This window comes from Mytilus trossulus, chromosome 10 (genome assembly GCF_036588685.1).
Source record: "Mytilus trossulus isolate FHL-02 chromosome 10, PNRI_Mtr1.1.1.hap1, whole genome shotgun sequence".
Lineage (NCBI taxonomy): Eukaryota > Metazoa > Mollusca > Bivalvia > Mytilida > Mytilidae > Mytilus > Mytilus trossulus.
Window position 1 is genome coordinate 34645667 of NC_086382.1, and position 27556 is coordinate 34673222.

At 32.0% G+C, this 27556-nt stretch overlaps 2 protein-coding genes across 2 annotated transcripts; both read right to left on the minus strand.

Moving 5' to 3' along the window:
- Positions 1-383: 383 nt before the first annotated feature.
- On the minus strand, positions 384-3501 carry LOC134687847 (ganglioside GM2 activator-like). The gene is made up of 4 exons (XM_063548306.1): positions 3382-3501; positions 2357-2564; positions 1205-1382; positions 384-497 (listed from the first exon to the last, which is right to left on the minus strand). The coding sequence occupies exons 1-4, from the start codon at positions 3461-3463 to the stop codon at positions 384-386; spliced, it is 582 nt and encodes a 193-aa protein (XP_063404376.1). The 5' UTR covers positions 3464-3501.
- Positions 3502-17980: 14479 nt separating this feature from the next.
- LOC134687848 (ganglioside GM2 activator-like) lies at positions 17981-25926 on the minus strand. The gene is made up of 5 exons (XM_063548307.1): positions 25869-25926; positions 22766-22807; positions 21487-21694; positions 19520-19697; positions 17981-18102 (listed from the first exon to the last, which is right to left on the minus strand). The coding sequence occupies exons 1-5, from the start codon at positions 25924-25926 to the stop codon at positions 17992-17994; spliced, it is 597 nt and encodes a 198-aa protein (XP_063404377.1). The 3' UTR covers positions 17981-17991.
- Positions 25927-27556: the final 1630 nt, after the last annotated feature.

Genomic DNA, 27556 nt, shown 5'->3' on the forward strand with positions numbered 1-27556 from the left:
AAATGCCACTACTCAACAGCACCTCTATCAATCTTAAATTACTATTTCTCTCTAATGTTCAGTTATATTATTTACAGATTTTAAAAGATAATGACAGGATTTCAAGTAAATGAAAAAACATTCTCCCCTGATTTTGTAGAAAAGACTGATTTGCTTGGCTAAAAGAAATGCGTTTAATTTCTTGACTACATTTTTCTATTTTTTTGGTTATTTAGTTTGTGAATTTACCAGTGAATTTTTTTTTTAATTGGCGGTATATCATGCTCTGATTGTGGATACTATATGTTCGTTTCCAGATATGAAGAACGCAGAGCTAGATATATATATGGATTTAATTATACAACGAACATAGTATTTCAGTTATAAAACTTTATTAATATTTATCATTTTCGGCCACACAAAAATCCTGTACAAGGTGTAGCAATCGACAGCTCTGCAGTGAAGCATCCGATCATATTACTTCCTTCCAAAACTTCGACTCGTGCTCTAAAATCACCCTACAATACAAATGCATACATCTGCTTTTGAAAAATGTTAATTTCTAGTTTACTGATAACAATGTACAATATGGATTCAAATACAAATTAAAGTCTAATAATAAATTAATTGTCCAATTGCATGAAGTAAGAATGATTCTGTGAAAATACCACTTAAAATGGTTTAAAAAGGCTTGCCTGCGGCCCCTAGTTTTTGATGGGATTCGTGCTGTTGTTGTACTATATTTCTGACTATTTGTTCACGCATCATTGTCATCATTGGGAGGTTTAGCGATATAAAACCAGGTTCAATCCACAATTTTCTAGATTTGAAAATGCCTGTACCAATTCAGGAATATAACAGTTGTTGTCCAATCGTTTAATGTGTTTTATCATTTGATTTTCCCATTTGTTTAGGGACTTTTCGTTTTCAATTTTCCTCGGAGTTCAGTATTTTTGTGATTTTTTTTTTTTTTTTTTTAACCTTTAGCTGATTATATATCTGATATGAAAAAGGCCATGTTATAATCGGATAATATCTCATATTCTAATTGTTTATATATATATAATATCGCTTTTATGCACTGATGCTTCTAAAGTATACATATATTAAAATCTAATATCGTATCAAAAGTATTAATATTTATATGCTACTTGTAGGTTTTAAAACAGTGAGTAGTATTGACAAACTTTATTTAAATTGTGATTTTAATCTAAAATAAACTTACTGTAGCCAAGAAACCCCATTGAGATGGAATGGATTTCACTGTCACGACGGCTTGCTGGACATTCAATTTGACAGGGTCAAAAGGGCATGTACATGTAAGACCATTATCAATAAATGACTGTGGACATGTGTTGTTGTGCGAAAATGTTTGTAAAAATTCACATGGGTCGTCGTATAAACTGAAAAGTAAAATGTATTCACTTATTGACATTGCAATAAAAACGGTATAATCTCCGAAGTCTGACTAATTATAACTACGGTAGGATATACATTTGTTGCAAACTTTAGATAAAAAAAAAAGTTATTGGTATATAACCTATGTATTTTGTTAGCATTTAATTTACAATAATTCGTAAAAATGAAAAACAAACAGTTGCTTCTAGAGGCTTAGTAATGAAAAGAGTAAAATCTATGTGTAAAATAAGAATTTATATCAATTCTAAAAAATACATTATGGGCATACAATACAGATACAGGGGAGGAGGTATTGACGTTGCTTACGTAAATTGTTATTTTCGCTACGTCTAGCTGTGACTTTCTCGAAACAAAAATGCAGTTTTCAACTGATTTTTATAATTCAGCCTGATTTAACTTGAAAACGAGTTCAAGGACCCCTCTTTTTAAAATGAAATTTAGTTAGATTACGTATGAAGATTATGTGTACCGATTTTCACGGAAAAGTTTATAGTGCAATTGTTTTTAAATTCAATAAATATACAGCAAAAATCACTCGTTCATTATACATCCATTGTTATTTGATAAATAAGAATTATTTGTGAAATTGAAATTGACAAATGTATAAAACATTTATATAAACCAGAAATTACAAATAATTGAAAAAAACCCAGCTTGTGTTTATCTTTAAAAACAAAAAAAGTTATTTATTTCGGTTGAAAAAAAAATACGTCAACAAATTCAACCTCGGTTTACTCAAAAAGTAGCACATGATGGTACATTTTATATTAAATATTTGGTTTAATCAGGAAAAACTAGCCTACATGCAAAATTTCATTAAAATTTCATTAAAATTTCATTATGGGACTTAATTAAACTGTATCGTATGCCCTTAATACTGTTTAATCTCTTCAACTTTGACGACAGAAAACCATCTTATTTAATAATACGTTTGATTGTTGCCTTCAGTTATATTTACCAAGTTCCGACTTTCTTGTTACACGGAACAGCATGCCAATGGCCCAACAGTTTTTTGTCCATAGTAACATTGAGTTTGTAGTGAGTGTTTGCTGGTAGTCTTCTTGAAAGTGTGCCGACAAGGTCAACCGTGATATTTCCAGGTAATTTCACTGGCTTGGGAGACAGATCGAAGTTTGTCAAAGTGAGGATACGTGTACTTGCAACAGCTGAAATAAAATTAGTTACATACTTGTAATATACTCCTACAATAATTTTCTAATACAGTCTTAATCCGTCAAATCCGTTGAGTATAATGCACCTTAAACAGTAATTCCAACATCTCTCCACCCTTCAAGACTTTTTCAACTATGCACAGATCGTTAGGATAAAAGAAAGTCCAAACATTTTTATTACTCGTCGCGGGAAAATCTTCAGGAAAAATGTATATAATATATAACATGTCGGTATGGTGCTGGTGAATAAGCTGTCTCCAAGAACACCACAAACCAATTAACTATTGTTTCAAGCATTGGTGTAATTTAAATGTTAAAGTGTATATCTGTCATTTTCTCTTTATGAATATTGTTAAAACAACTAAGGTTGCAATTACTTTAGGCAAATTTCAATGATGACATTTTTACTTACTTACATGACCTAGTCCTCTTCATTTCTTGTTGAACATATGGCTGTCAAAGTAGACGACCTTTCGTTTATGTTCATGTATTTTGTTAATTATGCTTCAAATCGTTTGATACTATGGCGATTTTCAAAATATTAACCAAGAGCAAACCTGATGAATGTTTCCGCCTCCCCTCCCTAAAAACAAAAACACGTGCTGTGCCATAGAAATGATATTTGTTATTATACGCCTTTTATCGCATTTATATTTTCAAACTGCAGTTGTTTTTAATTAACAGTTCGCACATATTAAACATGTTCTGTCCATACATTGATAGCATAAAAATAATATCAACGTCTTTATTATTTATTAAGAAATTGTTAGCCTACTTTATTTCACTTTTTTAAGCGTTTAAGTATACATACAGCAGTCTGTCCATTTAAATGTGTGTGCTGCAAAGCCACATGCAATCAAAGCGAGAAACAAAACTGCTGAAAACGACTCCATCCTGTTCTTCTGTGTGTGGACACGTCGATAATAGGACTTATATCTATAGATCTTATCTTGAAGGTTCTGAACTTTTCGGTCACGTTCGTTATATTAATATGCACTTTTGGTTTTCATCTAGGCCAAACCAATTTCTCTTTATATATTTGGTATTTGAAGATTTATTTGATAGTTACAATGATCATCAGTTTGCTCACGTCTATATCATTCTGATTTATAGCCTTCAGTTTTTGTTTTTGTAGTTATTTCTACATTCAATCGTACATTTCAAGCATTCGTCTCTCTTAATCATAGCATGCAAACACACACTTGTGTCAATACAACAAATGCTTTAAACGCGCCATTCTCTGCTAAAGTCTAAAGTGAAAACAACCCTACTCACAGTTTTGACCTCATAAGGTCTGTATTTAAATTGTAGTGCACATTTGTTTCGAGACACTCCAAGGCATGGAGCAGTAAAACAAACCAAAAAACACATTGAAAAGCTTAGAAAGGTATTTTTATTCAATTTAACAAAGATTATTCCTTTTACCCAAAATCAGATTTGTTCAACATGTGTTTCCAACACATCAGCCTCAAACGAACAATATTTTGTATATACAATAGCAGTCATCAAAATAGAAATTTGACAAAACAGCAATACTATCCCATGAAAGACCAGATTTCCTACCTTCATAATGAGTGAAACAAAAAGCAGTCATTTGCTATCAGATAAAACCCTTTCAATTTATCATGGTAATGTTATAATAATAATATCTTTATTTAAAGAGAGTGACTAATTTGGATTACACCAATTTTTAATAAGGCTCTCTTAATAGAAAAATAATAATTACATTAAAAAATAAACAATGCAAATTCAATAATTATGACAAATAAAGATGCAATACAATTTAAATACGATAAACAATTTGTATATGACATTTCCGTACAAATATCATGGTTATGTTAAAAGTACATGAATTTATAGTTAAGTTTATATTCTTATACTGTGTTTAATTTTAATGGTATTCCATACTTGTGTCCACCTTTAGTTAATGTTTCAAATAGGAATAAAATCAGGAGTTGTTCAATATGCAATGGCTATCTATACATGCTATATATACAATTTCATTACCTGAAGTTGTATAAATTAAATGTTAGTTTGGCCTTGTCTTCAAGTATACAAGGTCGTCTAATCTATTTCGACAAGAAAGTCCACACGTGATTTGCAGTTTATTCCGTACACAGAATGTATGGTCTGACTGACATAAATGACGTCAATTATATTTCAAAAGGGGCTTCGAACATAAATCAATCATAGCTTTTTGAATTTATGAAATTCCACATTTTGAACTATACGTCTTAATTTCTTAAATCATGGTAAATAATGAGAAAGTCAGTTATATCATGATTTTAAACGCTGGTTATTATCAGCTTTGAAATACTATCTGAATATGACAAAAGCTGAACAAAATATTACATAATTAAATTTGCTATTTTTGTCATAGTGTTAACATAAATTATTTCCGGAAAAGCTCTTCATTGCTTTATAGTAAGTATAATCACTGTTAATAAAAAGTCATTTGAAATGAGTTTTTTGCAATTTAAATATCAACGAAACTTTTGAACCAATGAATCCATATATATCAAGGGAGTAACCATTTAACTTCCGCGAGGAGGGGAAGGGTATGTTTTTTTCTTAGTCAGCATTCTGATTATGTTTTCAAAATTGAACTATGTAAGGTGTATTTTTTTTTTATCATCTGCTTGATCACAATATCTATTTTTTTCATCATATTCGGGATCAGAATATACCCTTTTTTTTTTTTTTACATAAAAATCCATAAAATTGAAGTTTAATGGTCGTTCCCTAAACTAAGTCTTCTATGCACGTTTTTTCTCACACTTATTACATGTACGAATCTATAAAACATTTTATCGACTAATAATATTTCATTCAATGATTGTTGATCTCAAACTTATACTAATTATGGAGTTTTGGTTTAGTTTACCATGATCGCAACACTGATCATCAATCAACAATCAAGTTTCTAAAAATAAGTAAATTGAAAGAGCCATGATATTGTTTACATAGTGTGGAGTGTTGTGTCGATTATTATTTATGTGCTTGTGCGTTTCTGTGTGATAGATGTTCTTACGTGTGAGTTTGTGTGTGTTGTATTTCTGTATTGCAGTTTTGTCATTTCAGCGGTACTTTCTAACATTTTCATAAAGCAGGATGTTTGTCTGGCCATTAAACCAGACTCAACCCTCCATTCTATTTAAAAATTGTCCTGTACCAAGTCAAGAATGTGGCAGTTGTTATCAAATAGTGCAAAGTATATCAAAATGTCGAAACAACTGCATTTGCATCGTCTGATTAGGATAATGTTTAACTTTTTATTTACAATTAACACTTGTATACTTTTAACTAAGTCTTTGAAATAGCTTTCCCTCATAGTAACACAAATATTTTGTAGAATGTGATAAAACGTACAGGGATTGTTTTTAACAGGGCTGTGTTGTGTACAGCTGCACGCAATGTGTAAAATGGTGTCATTCAGCTGCATTTTAGTAATAGCCATTTTTGGTTATGTCAAATCGGACCTATGCTCAACTTCGGTTATAAACTTTCTCAATGCAAACATTGGAGATGAGAAACTAGATTTGGACTCTTATAGAGATATAACTCAAAGCCTGTCAGAGTTTAAACAGGCAACTCTTCGGATGGAACAAAAAATTAAACGTATGTACAAAGGTGAGGATTATATGTCTATTGAACATTTTTAACAGAAATAAAGACACAAAAGCAATTCGTATCTGTATACAAAAATAAATAGTCATGTAACTTTTTTGTTAATTAAAAAAATATTAGATTCGACCAGGACTAGACCTGATCACATTTTAATACTTGTCAACTACAGTTACGGACATCACAAAATTCGCCAAAATATCTTTTAAAAATCTGTAAGAAATTACTTATCATTCTTCATCAGTTTACCTATAAGCGTATACCAAGAAAGGTAACCTCAAGCGGAAAAGACCATTCAGTGATGAAACCAAAGATTCAGTGATGAAACCAAAGATTCAGTGTTGAAACCAATGATTCAGTGATGAAACCAAAGATTCAGTGATGAAACCAATGATTCAGTGATGAAACCAATGATTCAGTGATGAAACCAAAGATTCAGTGATGAAATCAACAGTTAAAAAGGGATCAGAATAATGTTCATAACGTAAATTATAAAATGATATACATTAATGTTAGTGAGTAATAACAATTGATTTTATATATAATTCAATTCAGATACAATCTAATTAAAAGCCGATCTCTCGACGCTCCCGTTTTCTGATATGTCGCGTGGGACCACGCGACATATCAGAACACGGGAGCGATGAGAGATCGGTTTTTATTTAGATTGGTTCAGATACATACATAACAGATGATTTATTTATTATCTATTTCATTTGAAAATCCACAAATTTTACAGTACAAACAAAAATGTTGCATTTTACTAAACAAAGATTTAATTTGATTTTAGCGCCATGTTCGATTGAGCCTTGTGAAAATGGAGGAACATAATTGAATGCCAAACGTACATGTAGTGCTGGTTTTGCTGGATCAAAGTGTGAAATAGGTTTGTTTTAAATTGCTCTGTAGTACGTCCATAATTATTTTATTCATTTTTAGAATTTAATAGAAAACTTTGTTATCGTTAATTTTTTTACTCATCTTGCATATTTTGAAACTGATCGTTATTCGTTTTTCAAGCCTTAAAGTTAAAAGTTGAAAAATGTAACAAAACACAAGTTTGTTTTAGATATTTGTATTTTTGTCATGCTGTTTGTTTCATTTTAAAGTTTAGATATACACAAATAGGTCAATACATTTTCACTTCAACAAACACTTTTTGTTTTGATTAATTTAGTTGTATTCACTATCATTTAACGTTAACAACTCATTGACTTGAGTGTATAGGTAAAGGTAGTATTCTACTGCATGTTGATTTTGATAGCGTAATCAACATTTGATTGGATGAAACTATCCCATGTAACGTCGAACAAAACTTTGTATTTCAATCTTAATACATATTGATGGTTTAATCAATTTTTGATTGGTTGAGACTGTCCCACGTGTCATTGAACAAATCTTCATATTCCCTTCTGAGTATCATATTCCCCTCAGCATCATATTCCCCTCTAAAATGTGGGGACTACATCGTCCGAAGTTTCGCGCGGTTAATGTTCATTTAACGTTATTGAACTCCCCCCCCTTTTTTTTTTTTTTAAAGTGATAGCAAAAATAATTATCGTGTGCAAATTTATTTCAGACGTTAAAACAAAAAGATAAATAATCCATTTTTGATCCATACTGTTTATCAGTGTGTATGTCGTGTTTGGTTATAAAAACAAGCTGATAAGAAAAAAAATATGCAAACTTATACTTTATGTTCAAGTTGTAAACAAAGCATAGACATAGGTAGTGGAATAAAACATTCATTTCCTTTGGCTTCGGGAGATATGATGAAGATTTGCTCACCCTCGAAAATCATATTTCCCTCGGGCAGAGCCCTCGTGAAATATGATTATTCTTTGGTGAACAAATTTTCATATCGCCCTCAGGCACGGGAAGTATCATATTCCCATCATAACGTCCGGATTGCATTGTGTGACGTTACCTGTGGTTCATGTTTTAAAACATTTAATCGTTTTTTTTAAAGATAGTATAGTAATTTCGTTTTTAAAATTTTTACATATCTAAAAACAAACAGAAAAGAATGAATAATTAACTTTTTATCGGTACTGATTGTGTTAAGTTATGAAAAACAAACTGAAAAGAAAACAATTATGTAAATTAATATCTGATGCTCAGAAGTACAAAAAAAGTAAATGGCAGTTGAATAACACATTCATTTTCCTTGGTTTAGTGAAATATGATTTTTCATGAGTGAGCAAATCTTCATATCTCCCTCAGGCACGGGAAATAAATTTATAGAACCGATATATAATAATATTTTGGCAATGTTATCTATAATGAAAGGTCTCTAATCTTACATAGTCCTTGATTGTAATATGGCAATTGTGCAAATCGTTTGGTATATTGTGACGTGATGATGTCGATATAAATAAGGTACCATACAGTTTAACTGTCTGGTACAATTTTTTTCAATCTATGAGTTTGACTGTCCCTCTGGTATCTTTCGCTTCTCTTTTATTGCCGTAGAATCAGACGATTGAAATGGTTCCAACAAATAAACAAGATTTTAGAGATGTCTTTATTTGCGGCATAATGATAAATAAATTTGAACACAATTATATAAGTTTCCTGTTTACAAAACTCTTAATTTTTCTAAAAACTAAGTATTTTCTTATCCCAGGCATAGATTACCTGAGCCGTATTTGGCACTCCTTTTTGGAATTTTGGATCCTCAATGCTCTTTATAAATATTTTGATATGAGCGTCACTGATGAGTCTTAAGTAGACGAAACGCGCGTCTGGCGTCCTAAATTATCCTGGTACCTTTGATAACTATATACTCAAAAACTAGAAATCCGGCAGGATGTTTTTAAAATTTAACCAAGGAAGAAACAGCTCACAGAGGAGGACATGACACGTCAGCCAGTCACTTAATTCTGACTTGGAGCCGAAAAGTCTTCTTACTTTAAGGTTCTTGTCCTGCGCCACTAGTACTGTTAGAATATGAAGTGTACATATTATTTGAAAATTATTTCATTTTTGTGGATACATAAGATAAGGGCATGTGAAGCTAAAGTTCAATAATTTAACCATTCAAAGTGAACAGTTAATAAGACAGTGGAAAATAAAGCTAAAGATTAAGGAACACAAACCTCTCCTCCCCAAAAAAACAAAAACAATAAATACCCTGTTTAAAATCACACACCTCAAAAGTGTTGTATTCATGATAAAGATTTGTCGGCCATGCCGCAGTCAAAGCAAAAGTACAGGATTGTGAAAACATCATGAAGAACACAATTTTTGCTAACAATTCCACGAGCTGTGAAAAACAAAGGAACATATAAAAACAATAAATACCCTGTTTAAAATCACACACCTCAAAAGTGTTGTATTCATGATAAAGATTTGTCGGCCATGCCGCAGTCAAAGCAAAAGTACAGGATTGTGAATACATCATGAAGAACACAATTTTCGCTAACAATTCCACGAGCTGTGAAAAACAAAGGAACATATCATTGGTAGCAGATACAAAAAAAGGAGTGAAAAATATTTACAAGATAGAAGAAAGAATTTACCAACTCGGGGAATGAAACAATATCTACAGTTATAGAAACAAAAACTAAATATCAAGACAAAATATTTTCTTTTCAAGGGTTTTACTAATTTAGGTAGTTAAACTAAATGTATTTGGCTTTACCTATTAGATTCGAATTTGAAGTACAACTATTCTTACCAAGCAACCTGCAAAAAGTGTTTACACAACGAACTTTAATTTAAATCGTGTAAACATGTTCGATTAACTAAGGTACCGGTGATGAATCGAACTGAAAGGCCAACATCGTTTAAACGCAACTTTTTCAACAAGAGCATACAGTTTTCAGAAAATTCTTATCACAAGTCATTATTCAGATATAAGCATATTTAAATTTCTGATATTTTGGCCTTAGCAGAGATATTAATTGTCGAAATGCATATCAGGTCGATAAAATTGGTACCGGTAATGTCATTACATTATCTTATATAATATTTTTTCAGATGTCAACCAAACATGTCAGTGCGACTCCAGCACACTTATACCGCATCCAAATAAATGTCAGCTTTACTATAACTGTAGTCAAGTGTTGTCTCCTCTTCCTACAGAAAACAGATTCGACCTGTATATGCCACAAGTTCTGAAACCAGCCTACCTGCACGAATGTCATTACCCTAAACTATTTTCTACAAGAACTATGTCCTGTCAAAAATATGAAGACGTGAAATGCGGTTCAAGATACGAAACAAAAAATAAATGTTAGTAGATATAAACAGAAAAGAATAAAAGGTTGAAAGTCGACGAGACACCCAAAACAACAAACAGTTCCAACAATAAACATCAGCTGATTGATTAATACTTTTTCCATTCAACAGACTTATCACATATTGGTAATGATGAAAGAGAGATAGATAACTCTTTGATGATGAAAAAAATATATGATAAAAGTAATAACATTGTAAATAAAATTAATGTTTATAAAACTGTATATTAGTGCAATCACAATTTTGCTTTCATACACGGTTTACCCGTCTGTAACTATGAGACGCATCAATTATGAATTTGAGAATTTATTTGTTAGTTATTTCTTCAATAATTCAAAAACTCAGCAGATAACTCACCTCAATTCAGCCTTTTATTAAAATTCTATTTAGTTCTGAAACAAACATAAAGTTAATGAATGTCTGGTGTTTTCATTAGACTCTTGAATCTTAAGGTGCCGTCATACTGGTATGAAAAAATATTACGATTATGAGATTTGTACACCAAAGTTAAGTTTGAAATGGAACATCTTTCAATTTCGCATCAGTCATAAATATAACTGTAATGTGTGTTAAGCTTAACCTCCCTAAGAATTGTTCTTACTGTCCACTACGCGTCGCTAGAACACCAAATCTGTGAAAAAGAAACTTGCTTTTTACATAGGTCAAACTTTAAAGCAATATTGTTATCTTAATTTTCGTGTACGATTTTTTTTTATATCCCAAGTAAGTTTTACTTACTATTATTTTTTTAAAGATTTTTAGAAGATGGTTTTGCAAACGAGCCTGTAAAGATAAGGCGGAGACTTTGAATAATATCATTGAACGAACTTTTACATGGTTTACGGCAATACATAGTAGTATCTTTATAACAATTGCAGTAATTATAGATTACCGTTGATCATCTCGATGAGTTTGATTTTTTTTTATTGAACCGGTACGGCGAACGTGACAATAGCAATCGAGTTGAGATGACCAATGATAATCTGTTTATCGCTACTTTTATACATATGACGTCGTTGTCAATTTCATGTCAATTTCATTAGCAACTTAGTGCCTCCTTTAATAGTTAGAGAAAAGAAAATTATCAGTCATCAAGACGAAAGGAAAGTTTTGTAAAAAAACTATAATTCCTTTTAACTATATACTTAATTTGATGATCATCCAATTTAAAAAAACAGGAGGAACATGTATAAACAGCCCCAAAAAATCTAATATTAATAAAGAGTTTTGGATTTGTCCATATTATTGAACGATATTCCTCTATATGTGTAAACGTGTATGTTAATTTATTCAAGTGACTACCTCGCCGTAAGCTATAACTGCGTTTCAGCATGTAAAGAACGTCAGTATTTCACACCACACTGTGACGGGTTTACAGATGGTATATACAGAAACAGATTTATTTGGCCACCTGTGGAGCAATATTTTAAGTGTCGAGATGAAAGCAATATTTACCGTGGCTCCAATCCCTGTCTTACTAATATGGCACCTTATAACGGCAAATGCAAAGACCTTTTCGAAATTCCAGCATCATATTTGAAAGTTGGGTACGGTGTTGACTGCACTGGTCGTCCGAATGGAAACTACAAAAGTGAAAAGACTGGACATTGTGATATCTTTTACACATGCGTTAACGGAAACTCCACATTAATTCAATGTAGGCCCGGAACAATCTTTGATTCAAAATCTTCATTTTGTAAAAACTCATCAGAGGTATGTCAGCCATGTGGCTCCGTCTTCAATGATTGTCAATAAAGCAATAAAGATATTGTAACACTGTTGACCAATTTTACTGAATACAATTCAAATATTCATTTTGGTCTATCCTTCCTCTTTTTATCTTTTTAATATTTCTATTTAAAATCATAACAGACAGTCTTAACCAAATCAACAGAAATAAAATTTAATTCTACATGTTTGCATATAATGATCATACAAATAACATACCCTATGTTTATCTGTAAGAATTTTGGCTATTGCGAAAATCAATTACATCCGTCCAACTTTTCTCAAGACTAGAATTACTAAATATATTTATAATTTTATGTCATTTGCATGATTCGTAGCTTGGTGTGACGTCATTTTTTGCTGAACTAGTATACATTCTTGGTAATTGACCAAATGAGCCTCACCTCCGGGTGAGGGATTTTCTCTTTGTTGAAGACTTACTGGTTGCATCGGGCTGTTTCCTGTCCATTGGTCGAGAAGCTGTTCTTTTGACACATTCATCGTTTACATTCTCAATTTTATTGATCATTAACTGTTTATAAATTTATAAATTATCTAAAAAAACATGTTTTCACCTCTATCGAATGGTATGGCAAAGACCAAATATTGACCCCATAAAAATTGTTTCTAAGCTTTTAAACCTGCGAGGAACATTGTACTTTCCGACGTGAACATCGGATTGATATTCTGGATGTGGTTCGCATTGATAAATTTCATATTATCGAACTGAAGCTAAGTTTACGTTGTTTAACTTGATTATGCCCAAGTCACCCTTCGTCCCTTATATTCAAAATGTTCCGATTTCAGGTTATATGGGAGTTTCACGCCTTCTGCGCAGTATGTTGCAGAAAGTTATCGCCAGCCATTCTTATTGTCGTAGTAAGCCACTTCAATTTGTTTGGATTAATATAATAATGAAGTTCAATTAAATACATTGGAGATGGCTGGAAGATTGACAACTGCAATTTTAACACTTGATTGAGTTTATTTTTACAATTTAAATTTTGCAAAAACACTTCCGTTTTGGAAAAAGAAGCATGATTTTGTAGTCGGAGAAAAGTCATAGACATAATACATCACTACAATCGATCACATGGACTGCGTTCTATGAATGTTGTAATGCAATTCACAAATAAAAAATAATAGGAAACGATCTTCATTTTGGTCGTTTATTAAGAAGTAAATTTTGATTTTCATTCAAATGGATCAGCAAATATGCGACAAATTTTGATTTTCATTCAAATGGATCAGCAAATATGCGACAGTTATATGTAAACAAAAGGTGACGTGTTTGTAAAGTAAGTAATTTACATTGTCCGCTAACTATTAGAGGGATTCACGACAAAATATTCATTTGAATGTGTACATATATAATCAACGGAGAAAATTTCAAACCATTATCTGGGAATTAAATAAATTGCAACTCCCTTATAACCATAATGCATGATCCTTGTCATAAAAGTATTTATGTAAAAAGAATATTTATCTTGAATTGTTGTAAGTAGTTCTACGTCCACTCTGTCTTTTTGTTAGATGATTTTCTATTTTTTACAAACTGATAAGTTAAACCTTTTTTAAATTATTTTCATAGTTCGTTCTTTTGTTATACTGTCACACCACTGTCACCAGGTTAGTGGGAGGATAAAATTTGGACCCCGCTAACATGTTTAAGCCCGCCACATTTTGTAAAAGCCTGTCAGCAGTCAGAAGCCTGTAATTCAGTAGTTGTAATTTGTGTAGTATGTATACTTGTTTTTCGTTAATGTATTATACATAGATTTGGTCGTTAGTTTTCTCGTTTGAACTGTTTTACATTTGTGATTTCGGGGGCCTGTTATAGCTAACTATGCGGTATTGGGTTTGCTTATTGTTGAAAGCTTACGGTGACATTTAGTTTTCTGTGTTATTTGGTCTCTTATGGAGAGTTGTCTAGTTCGCAATCTTCTTTTTTTTAAGCAATCATATATGCATCTCGAAACTCGCCATGCTCTGCAAAAAAGCAATTATTTCTCGCTGCATTGGTTGCCTTCAGGTGTTGTTTGCTCTTTGGTCGGGTTGTTGTCCCTTGACATATTCCCTCTTTCCATTCTCAATTTTATAAACAAGGACAGGTCGTGATATACCACCCAAACAAGTTTCAAGAAATATGCACGAAAAATGCTTCCAGTTACCATCTGTATCCTTTGAATACCACAAACACTCATTGTTCCCAAGAATCATATGGATGACATAGCAGAATTAGATTTATATTTAGAAGAGGGAAGTGGTTATGTATGTGCTCCAAATCCATGTCAGTATAATTAGCTGTTGTATGAAGAGGGCACGAATAACTTCTGTTAACAAAGTAGCTTTATCTATAATACTTTAAAAAAAATTGGCACAAAACTTAATTGTGAATCTTTGTCCTGCGTCGACTCTCTATCCTACATTCTTATTTTTGTACACTTAGTAAGTTAATTCCTTTTATTTTATTTTTGACATACCAGTTGTTCATATTCATATGACCATATAACCATACGAGTGTGACCGGTCGGTTAGATGTTGCGTTAAGTTATTGTTTTGCATATAACAAAACTGAGGTTTAGCAACCCCGATCCTTGAACATTGTCTTGAGGAGAAATCACATATAAAAAAGCTGAATTAAAGATGTATTTTTATTGTGCATTAAACACTTGCAAAAAACAGTTCCAAATGATAAATTTGAATTCATACATTTTACGGATGCATAACGAGTTTATTTTTGACATTATGAAATATCATTTTCACAGATGATAAGGTGTATGTTCCAATTATCGTAACTGCAATCAACTACCATCACGTCCTCGAATGTAACAAGATGAATGAGACGTATTTGTATGTTTATGGTTTCTCTCTCTCTCTCTCTCTCTCTCTCTCTCTCTCTCTCTCTCTCTCTCTCTCTCTCTCTCTCTCTCTCTCTCTCTCTCTCTCTCTCTCTCTCTCTCTCTCTCTCTCTCTCTCTCTCTCTCTCTCTCTCTCTCTCTATATATATATATATACAACTCGTCTAAACATCAACCCAACAATGTTAGATCTGTAAATTTGCTTTCGCAAATTTTTGGTTCTTCCCTCGCCGGGATTCGAACCCATGCTACTGTGATATCGTGACACCAATTCGCCTGCACTGCAGCCGTCCCGCTAGACCACACGACCACCTGGGCTCTCAAAAAAGAGCTTTCGGTGGCCATATGTTACCTTTCCACGTCAGTTTTAATCTAGCGGCGTACTACAGTACATGATATATAAGGCATGAAGATGTTATTGTTACAGATCAGCTAAATTATCTATAGTAAAGGATCCTACAAATTAATGTAAGATACAGTCACAGAAAATAATTATATTCATAAGTACGTCTGAGTCAGTGACAACCCTACAACAGATGTATCCATCGGATCGCCATCGATGATGGTGATACATGGCTGTGTACATAATGTATATACAACTCGTCTAAACATCAACCCAACAATGTTAGATCTGTAAATTTGCTTTCGCAAATTTTTGGTTCTTCCCTCGCCGGGATTCGAACCCATGCTACTGTGATATCGTGACACCAATTCGCCTGCACTGCAGCCGTCCCGCTAGACCACACGACCACCTGGGCTCTCAAAAAAGAGCTTTCGGTGGCCATATGTTACCTTTCCACGTCAGTTTTAATCTAGCGGCGTACTACAGTACATGATATATAAGGCATGAAGATGTTATTGTTACAGATCAGCTAAATTATCTATAGTAAAGGATCCTACAAATTAATGTAAGATACAGTCACAGAAAATAATTATATTCATAAGTACGTCTGAGTCAGTGACAACCCTACAACAGATGTATCCATCGGATCGCCATCGATGATGGTGATACATGGCTGTGTACATAATGTATATACAACTCGTCTAAACATCAACCCAACAATGTTAGATCTGTAAATTTGCTTTCGCAAATTTTTGGTTCTTCTCTCGCCGGGATTCGAACCCATGCTTCTGTGATATCGTGACACCAATTCGCCTGCACTGCAGCCGTCCCGCTAGACCACACGACCACCTGGGCTCTCAAAAAAGAGCTTTCGGTGGCCATATGTTACCTTTCCACGTCAGTTTTAATCTAGCGGCGTACTACAGTACATGATATATAAGGCATGAAGATGTTATTGTTACAGATCAGCTAAATTATCTATAGTAAAGGATCCTACAAATTAATGTAAGATACAGTCACAGAAAATAATTATATTCATAAGTACGTAAATTTACAGATCTAACATTGTTGGGTTGATGTTTAGACGAGTTGTATATACATTATGTACACAGCCATGTATCACCATCATCGATGGCGATCCGATGGATACATCTGTTGTAGGGTTGTCACTGACTCAGACGTACTTATGAATATAATTATTTTCTGTGACTGTATCTTACATTAATTTGTAGGATCCTTTACTATAGATAATTTAGCTGATCTGTAACAATAACATCTTCATGCCTTATATATCATGTACTGTAGTACGCCGCTAGATTAAAACTGACGTGGAAAGGTAACATATGGCCACCGAAAGCTCTTTTTTGAGAGCCCAGGTGGTCGTGTGGTCTAGCGGGACGGCTGCAGTGCAGGCAAATTGGTGTCACGATATCACAGTAGCATGGGTTCGAATCCCGGCGAGGGAAGAACCAAAAATTTGCGAAAGCAAATTTACAGATCTAACATTGTTGGGTTGATGTTTAGACGAGTTGTATATACATTATGTACACAGCCATGTATCACCATCATCGATGGCGATCCGATGGATACATCTGTTGTAGGGTTGTCACTGACTCAGACGTACTTATATATATATATATATATATATCTATCAGATATCTGCCAATGTTAGTAATAACATGATCAACACGAAGGGTGTCACATGTGGATCAGTATCTGTTCAGTTTTTGGTTTTCCATGTTAAGTTGTGTGTACTGTTGTTTTTCTGTTTTCTTCTTTCTTTTTATTTATTGCGTTTTCATTTTATTTTTGACTGGTGCGCTTGATTGGCCCTTTTGTATCTGTCGCTTCTCTTTTGCTTCTCTTTTGCCTCTGTCTTTTAAATCTTATTATAAATGGAGACCTTCTTTTTGCGTCATTGACGAGCATGTTGCATCTCCCTTTTCCCTTTATTATATTGAATTACTTTGTGATTTTATGTAAAAGTACAGGAAGACCAAAACAATGTAACATAAGACTGCAACTCCCTTCATGGAAGAGATAACCAATTGAGATATATATCTGTATCGATAAAAAAATATCTTTTAATGATGTCTATTATACGATCTCGAGTACCAATACTTGAAAAAACAATATGGTATTATTACCACGACGATTCATTTTGTCGGAAAATAATCCACTCACGATATTTTTCTTCATATACACTTTTTATTTATATCATCTTTCTAGTACTGTCGCTACCCCATCTAGGACTCTATTGCAGATGCAGTTTTGTAAAGATTGGTCGTGAAAAGTTGTCCGTCATGGCCCGAGAGCCTCAAAATTACTAAATTTTATAGAACGGATAATTTAATGTACTTTGGCACACGTTGATGACAAAGCTTTTTTTATTTGAAGATATTTGTATTCACTACCCCCGAGATACACTAAGTACATCTATTCCGCTGTTAGATATCAGTTAAAAAAGAAAAAAAATCAAGTTCTGAATAAATAAGCCGTTATTACCGTGACGTCTGCTTCCTATAATACTATCGTCAGTAAATTAAGAAAAAAGAGCAATCATACGGAATAAATGGTTCAAAAACTTTATTAATCATTATGGTTATCTTCTGTTGATATATTATTACCGACCACATACAAATCCAGTACAAGGGGTACTCAGGGTTAATTCTACTTCCAAACATCCGATCGTCAATGAACCATGTAGCAATTCTGCTCTTACTTTAAAATCACCCTGCAACAGAGTAGATGTTGATCAAAATTACATTTTATCCAAAATCATTGCTGGTGAATTATACTAGTGGTTTATCATTGACAATAATGTACATATGATAAAGGGCCTTTGTAATGAATCGATATGATCAATTTTCAAAATACGATTATATGAAGTCCATTCTTGTGAAACCTAAAAAACATATTTTCTACCATTTAACACATTTGGATGGCTTTATACTAACAGGAATTGTAAACCCATATTCGATAGGGCAAATGGACAATGCATAAAAGTAAAACAAATTATATGAACATACGTAATGGAAGACTAGACTTAAAATTTACAGAAACTGATAACTTACAGGAACACATAACATATAACACACAACAAATGTGATCTATTTAAATCATGCTATTTGTATATACAAAAATCATGAATATGTCTTAACCTACGCGCGATTTAAAGATATTTAAAGGGATGTGAGTGAAAGTTGTGTTATTTCTTGTCAAACTTCAAATCAAAATAATTGGTTTGGATTTGTTAATTACGAGAGATATAATTTACACTATTCCATAGTAAATACTGTTTTTCACTTCGAACTAACGTTTTGCCATTTGTACGCGAAATCAAATATGGAGGGTTATTATGTACAAGACATTACAGTTTTTACTTTGAATTTTAATTTTAATAGACAGTAATTATATTTTAACAGAACATTCAGAACAATAAATCAAATAAAACATAGCTGAGAGGCAGATAGAGCAAATAGCATCGTTTGACAATGTTTTAGGGTCACAATCTGCCGTATCACGCTCTTAACTATTTTGTTATAAGTATCAACTCATCAAAAGTAGACTTAAAGGGATCTGCATCTCCTTCTTTTTGTTGTTGTTAAAATCTATTTTTTCTATCAAAGCAATGAAATGAAACACCCATGAATACTATAACAACATGGGAACCCTACTTACTCTTTTATATTAGAAAATTTATACACATTAAACACGATTGCCGAGCGAATGATACACTATAATACATCGATCAGATTTATCATTGATTTGATGAATGAAATTACTAAATATGAATCCTGTAGATTCGAAATGATTTGTAAGTTATTTAATCAACGGAAAAGATGTGCCGATTTGGTTTAGGACTAGTCAGGAAACCGATTAAAAGCTTTAAAGGTAAAAACCTTTTAAACAAATATAATTTTAAAATAGTGTTCGAACGAATCATTAGGTCCTGCTCAACTCCGTTATACATACAGACAAAATAAAATCTTATTATTATGCCTAAAAAGAAGCAAATAGGTTGTACTCTGACAAAATTTACTGTATCATCTTTCGGTAGAGCGAATCAAAACGAAATGCAAGTCAAACTTTAATTTATTACAGGATTGCACACAGTTCTGACTTTATATAATGCATGTATGAACACTTACAGATGCTATGAAGAAAAATTTAGGTGGGATCGAATTTAGACGAGCAGGTAAACTGTTCATGTAGAGTGAGATACCATCAATTGGACATCTGCATGTAAAACCATGGTCTGTTACTATTTGAGGACAGGAGTGATTTTTTAAATATTCTTGCATGGTCTCACATAAGTCGTCGTACATACTGTAAATAATGAACGTGATGAATAAATTAACAAATATAATCGTAATAAAATATTTTAAAATCATTCAATCGTTAATAACAATGACATATAAAAATAAAACAGAAAATTGAAATGGGGAATATATGTCAAAGAAACAGCAACTCGACCAAACGGAGGACAACACCAATAGGCTACCATACAATGTTTTTTCTAGTGTTTTTCATATACGTCAAGGTGTAATATATATATAATTTTATTTGAGAACACAAATTCGTGGTATCAGGGACAATTTTGTTCTTTTCTAGTAAACACGTTTTTGTTTATGTATTTCATTTAAATCATCATATAAATAGGCATGACTAATTTATTGATTGATTGTTGCCTGTTAACTATAATGATTTCTTTGAGGGTCACTGTATACACAGAAGCTATTTAACCAATATTTCTGAAAAGTGAAGTAGAAATTGTGTCCTTGAATATTTTACGGATGGCCTGTCCAGTTGTTTCATAAATAGAGACAACAGTGATATACCGCTTTTTAAAAGTCTTAAATCGAAAAAAATAAATAAATCCGGGTTAAAAACTAAAACCGACGGAAACGCATTAGTTGTTTGACCGTTATGTTATATCATTTTCGCAGATAACTATGGATATGTTCCAATGGTTGTAACCTCATCTTTTTTCCTCGAATATGACTTTAACAAGTTTGACCTACATTGATAAAATTTGTACATACACGAGAAACGGGAAGGGAGGCACACAAAGATCATGATGATCTACTTAACTTTAATTTTTAGAGAACCTGAGTTCCAACCAAGTTTAGTTTGGTTCGAGTTGCTCAGTCTTTGTCTTCTTCTGTATTGTATTTTGTAAACATATTTTTTTGGTCGCTTTTAATTTTTGTTGCCATGACCTTGTCAATTTGTGTTTTGTCTTATGAGTGTAATTATCTCTGTAGAATTAGTCTGAAGAAAATACAGGTTACCATATTTCTATGTTCAGAAAGGTTGACAGAAGGCAAAATTGACATCATAATAATGTGGTAGGTTCAACTTGTCTTAACACACATTAAAATATATCATATAAAACCACCTATATATTAACTAGCCTTAAAACGTAGCAGAAAATGAAAAAAAAACTTACTAACAAATTAAACACAAAAAACTGGTTGAATAGCTAGCTAAACCTCCCAATTAAAATCAGGGATTCAAGTGTGATACTTCTGACATATGTCACGTTACTCCTGACAACAAAACACAGCATATGGAGTATTCGGAATTCAGTAATAGTAATTGCACTTGGCTTTTCCATTCATATAAAGAGAGTTCATATTTGTGGTGATTTGTCATACAGATTTTTCGTAAGAAAGATGTCTTTATCTAAATCATTTATAACTTTTTTTATCAGATCAATAATTAGCAGCAATCTGTTTGTTTCAATAAAATGAAGAAATAGAACACTAACTCTGGACTATTTTGAAATACGTTTAGTGTAATATGGGGCCAAAAGAAAATGTCGCAAAGCAAACTACATAGATATCAACTTGCTTTTACAGTGTGGGTAGGTTCTATCATTTTTAATTGTATTTTTGGTTTGAATGGTTGCTGGTTGTTTCACGCCGATTGACAAGATATCGTAAGCAAGGCTAATCTTTTGAATCTGTTTTATAAATGTGTATTGGTAAACTGCATATTGGTATAAGAACAATGTTTGTTGAAAAAAAATCACTGTTTTAAATTGTTATGAATGTCGAAATGCTACACAAAACATAACATAACTTAAGTTTCAACTGTTGAAAGTTATATTTACCATGACCCGATTCCGTGAATACATGGAACAATATGATACCGGCCTAAAAGTTTCTTTTCTATCATGACATTCAGTCTGTAATAATTATCAGCTAGTAGTTTGTGAGCAATATTACTGCTGAGAGTTACGGAGATATTTCCTGGTATATGAATAGGTTTAGGAGACACATCAAAATTGTCCACATAGACCACACGTGTAGCTGGAGCAGCTATTTTTAGAATAAACATGGATATATTATATTTCTCATGTATTAGTTCACTGGAAATTGTAAATCTTGGTAAAAGCGAAGCTGTCTCATTTAAAGTCATACATACATATTTGGTTTATTACTAATCTTATTGATATAAAGTTTATATATTGACTTTAGAACACAGTTATTACGAATTGAAAATTAAAATAAACCCCACTTGCGCTTTCTTGATAATATTTTTTAAATGGGGTGTACTACATTTGGGACCAATATATCAAAATTGTAGAATACTTTATCAAATCTAATTCAAAATATTATGTGAAGGATGTAATCAGCTGAAAATAAATATATTAAGAACTCAAAAGTGATACCGAAAGTTAAAAAAGCACCGTTCAATGAACAGGATAAGCTAAAAATAACCTAAAACTATTTATATAGGGTGAACATGGTGAAATAGGGGAACATTCAGAATTTAACCAAATTTGCTTTTTTTCACAGGTTTTAAAGAAATTAACTCAAATATGAAGTTTTATAAATATTTAATGAAGATTGATAGAATCCTGGGCCTTAAATATGATGATTTCATATTATTTGCATATTTGTAAGTTTAATTGTTAAGAAGTGCTTATATTTACACTTCGCAGTCATTGAACTCATATATCCTTCCTGAGAAGTTCAGGGCATATAAACGTTGAAAATATACCGCACAGCCCTAAATTTTTACCTTTGAAAAAAATTGTGGTTCATATGAACTTTCAATTGTAGGATAAGATTTTTTTCAAAACTTCATAGTAAAAGTGGTACAGTTTTACTCGTAAAAGGAGTTCCTATAAGAAATTGCATTGTCAGTATTTACAAAACTGCAACCTATAGGGTTTGTAACTGTCATAAGTGAAATTGAGAGCTCACACCACATGTATTCTACATGTGCAGGTACTAAAGAGAGACGAAATATATACCACAGGGACATTCCATGTTATGAACCTGTTATTCAGAAACAGTTCTTTGAAAGATGTTTATCTTTATAAGCTATAGTTTAAATAGCCTTTTTTGATAAATCAATGCAAAAACTAGCAAATATATACATACAACAGTCTCTCCAATTCCATTGCTGGCTGTAAGGAAAAGTAGCTACAAAAGCAATAAAAGTGTTGATATATTTCTTCAAATACTTAATACGAAACTGACAAACAACCCCAACTTCAATTTCTAATTAACACTGCGTTATTCAATTGAAATAGCATGATAGATTTATATAGTATATTATATAAGTATACATATATTATAGGAATTAAAGTTTATATGCAGATCAATGCCCACTATCATAAGGATATGCTATCGCATATTTATGTAAAATCTACATGACATTTAGAGTTAATTAAAAATCGTATATTATGGTGTAAAACCGTAAATAAATCTTAAGTAGATCATACACAATCACTTGATTATCAAAAACATAATTTTGGTATTTGAAAATTCAGACATTTTTTTATTGTTTTATTTTTTTTTTTGGTCAAGGGAAACCGCCAGTGGCATCGATAAACAATCAACGTAAAATCAAGGAACATGTGACATATAAGGGAAAATAAGGGAGCAATATTTTTTTATATAAGGTCACTGCATACAGTATAGCTGTCGTTGAGTTAAGGTATTGGAAGATAATAATTTGATAGCAGCACTTTTTAACTTATACTTATATACTTTGAAATACACACATAAATTGTATATACCTAGTTTATTTTACAAGGATCTTGAAAAGTTTATTTTCCATCCTTTTGTTTTACCTAGCGTGTGAAACAAGTATGCCACAATAACATATGAATGTTGTTCCAATGTAGGAAAACAGGCTTAGACGATATAAAAGGTGTTTTGTTGTTTATGTTGCCTTTAAAGAAGTGACTAGATTAAACTTTTCAAAGGTTTAAATTCTACCTCAGGCATAGATTACCTTAGCTATATTTTGCAACACTTTTAGGAATTTGGGATCTCAATGCTCTTTAACTTCGTACTTTATACCTATCTGCAGCTAAGCTTAGCGAAAGATCATGCGACAAAATCAGTCAAACAAACTTTATTAGATTAACTCTTTAAGGAACGATCGTTTTCATTGGTCAATTCAAACCTTCGAACTCACACCTACGAAAATAGAACACATGTACTATAACGTTGAATGGACTGATCAATATTCACGTAGCTGGTCAAGGTCGTTTAAAGCTTCCATCGTCGTATTCGCGTAAATGATAACATGTTCTTGATTATCCAATCACAGTTCTAGCTTTTATAAATGTGCATGTGAAATTCATTGGTTTCATAAGTTTTTGCAATTGATAACAAATTTTTTCAAATGTCTCCTATGGATCAAGGGACGACAGCAAAAGTTTAATGCAGGATAAAACAAAATCTTAATTCACATATTTTTTCATTGACAACACCCTCCCCCACCCCAAGTTACTCGTCCCGACTGCCTTTTCTTTTACTGAATGGACTCCATGAAAAATCAAACCGTACTTTACTACAAACACTTTTCATATTCTTTGCCGAGTTTTAGGTATTCGACGTAGAAAAGTGATTTTTTTTTCTGATTCCGTTTAATCGAGAAAAATCCAGAACTTGTAAGTAAATTCATAACATGTTACCAACCATGCTTTGTTAAGAAAAAAACAGAGATGGCAAACCATGGCACAGGGAAATTAAAAGTAGTTTATAAACTCCAACGAAATACTTCGTGATGTTTTGCTATTCTCGGTTAAAAAACGAACGTAAATTTTATATTCATGATTGTAAATATGTACATGTTAATAGAAACAATCAGTCAAAAAAAAAAGTGTTTATTGATAAAATGTATTGATAAAAAGGTGAGTTTCTTCTTTCACATGCATTTAGTCATTCTTAATTGCTTGATATTTTGTTTATCAGTTTATCATACACGTTTCGTTTTGTATATCATTTTAAATACGAATACATACCACATATACTTTAGCGGATAGTTCAACAATGGTATGCAGCTTTATTCTTACAGTATAAAATTGAAAGATAAATGTTCATCCATTTAAAATCGAAAACAGTACATTAATATTTAAAAAAAAAAAGATGTGGTATGATTGCCAATGAGACACCTGTCCACAAGAGACCAACATGACACAGAAATTAACAACTATGGGTCACCGTACGCCTTTCAATAATGGGCAAATCCCATACCGCATAGTCAGCTTTAAAAGGCCCCGAATTCGAACAAGAATTGTTCCTTATAAACTACGATTTCTAACAAGTATCAATTTATTATTTAGTTCCACACATGCAAAGAAAATAATCTTAGCCGATGTAACATTTCAATTTATTATAACAACCTGCCTTAACTGAATTCATTTAGGTGCACAAATGATACGATTAAAGTTATTTTGTTTCTATCTTTGGGGGACAATTTCCTCCGTTTATGGTACGCTTATAGCTACATTTGTGTACTGTGTGTATGTTTTATAGCATGAAAATAATAAAAGAGGAATGTCAGTGCAACCCCTCATTAACTATTGTAATGGTTCAGTATTATGAGACACTTATTATAAGTGACTACGACATTGTTAGGATTATAACCTATCGTCAGTAAGAAAGAAATTATAAGTGGTTCATATATTCATCCGTATTAAAGCGGCAGATGTATTTTATTTTATCCTTATATTTCTTGTCATGCCGGGTACAAGGTAATGGAGTTGCTGCATGCATAAAGAACTTAGATTAAGAATATTACTTAAAACAAACTATCAGTATAATATTTCGACCCCACTATTTGAAGTTAACAAAACATTTATTAATTCTTTTGACCAAAGGTTTGTAAACTATACAAATCCTTGGTTTTACGTTCGTAGTAACATTGTACATTCCATTGTCGGTCAACTGTGTCAATTCACGTGCACATTGACTACATTGTTGTTGTATTTAAATCTTTCGGCCAATGAAATGAGTCGTAACAAGTTGTTTGTTTATGATACGCCAGAATGTTATCAATGAACTATCAATTGCTAAAGTTGACTGCATTTTAGTATATTTGGCTTTTTTCCTTCTTTTTTTTCCAACTTTTTGGATTCAAGCGTCATTGATCGGTCTTTTGTAGACGAAACGCGCGTCTGGCGTATATTTAAAATTTTAGTCCTGGCATCTATGATGAGTTTATTTACTTATTGGTAATTTTACAAACCTCCTATCAGACAATCATGATGTAGTAACAGTGTAGTATCATCTGAAATATCAGGCATACACTTCCGAATTCATACTAGAAATACAGTTCAAGCCGTTAAAGGGAAACAAGTAGTAAATTTTGAATTTGCTTTAACATGTTACCGACAGGAACTGATTCTTAAATTTTGTCATATAAATGCCGAAGAAATTACGATTACCTTTTTTCTTTAAGGGAATTTGTGTAAATTAACTGCTGATCATTAACATTTATCTCACATCTGCAACCTTTTTTAAACTGCAAATTCTTCCGGAATACCCGATTTTTGTTTGAATGCATTGCTGTTACTAAAACTTTAGCCGATTATGACTCGGTTCGTAGATTTTTCGTCATTTTTCTTTCTGGCCATGGTGTTGTCCGTCTTTTTACACAAACGAACAGTAAAGGCATAGATGAACAGATATTTAGAGACATCATACTTACATACTGCAATTGTAACAGTTGAAAACATACTTCTGATCTAAATAAATTTTAGAACGGTATTTCATAGATAAGATAAGAACTTGTCATGAACAGGATGAACACAATTCCTTAAATAAACTTATTTGCGTAAATATATTAATAGTACGTTTTTTTTTACTTTTAAGCTAGGATTCAGCCTCTTTAAATATTTTCTGTCTTGATACTCTATGATAATGCTTCTGTTAACTTTTCATTAAGTCCCTTTTCTGTTTCATTACATTAAACATGGAACAGTTTGAACATCTTTTTTTTAATAAATTTTAATGACTTTTAAATCACTCTTACATAACTAATAAGACAACAACTTAATTTTTTTTTCATCTTAAACAGTTTTATATTATTATACATGACATTATGTGTATACTTTTCAAACTTCCTGTCAGCTATTTAAGAATATTACATTGTAATTTTCATGTCTGTTATCGATGAGTAATTATAATATTATATAAATCATTGATATCTATCTATATATCTATTTGTTGTAATGGTTATAATAGATATTTTCAATGATGTTCTATTGTCCATAAATTATTAGCTGATGATGGATTTTTCGAATATGTCGTATCATTTTTGCAACAAAAGCAGGATGGTTGATAAATATGGTAAAACAAATATTTACATGATTCTTACAAGGTGCAGAAAATTGATTATTTTACTCTATGACTGGTCACTAGTTGCGAAAAGTACAATGTCATTCTTTATAATACGTTCCAATGATATATTCTTAGTTAGCCGACAGGAGTTATGAAAAGTACAATGTAATATTCTTAAATAGCTGACAGAAAGTTTGAAAAGTATACACACAATGTCATTCTTTGTGAACAGTTAAGCGTCGATAAAAATACAATGTTCATCTGAGAGACTGGAAACGAGAATTAAAAAAGCATTATGTTGTTATCATTTCAGCATTAAAGATTCGTGACAACTATAGTTGTTTTCTAACGGTGGTAACGTGTTGCGTACAAAAAAAAATGAAAGTAGTTTCTGAGAGTAAAAACTGTGAGCAATAAGTAAATTGTTGTTAAAACTGTCTGTTATCGATGAGTAAGCAGTAAAATATTGATTTCTGTGAGTCATAACTTAGAGTAAAGGTAGAATGAAAGTGTCTTTAATCGACAAGGAGGAGCCAAAAGTAAGTTGTTGTTTTCTGTTAGAGATAATATGGGACAAAAAAAGTAAAATGTTGT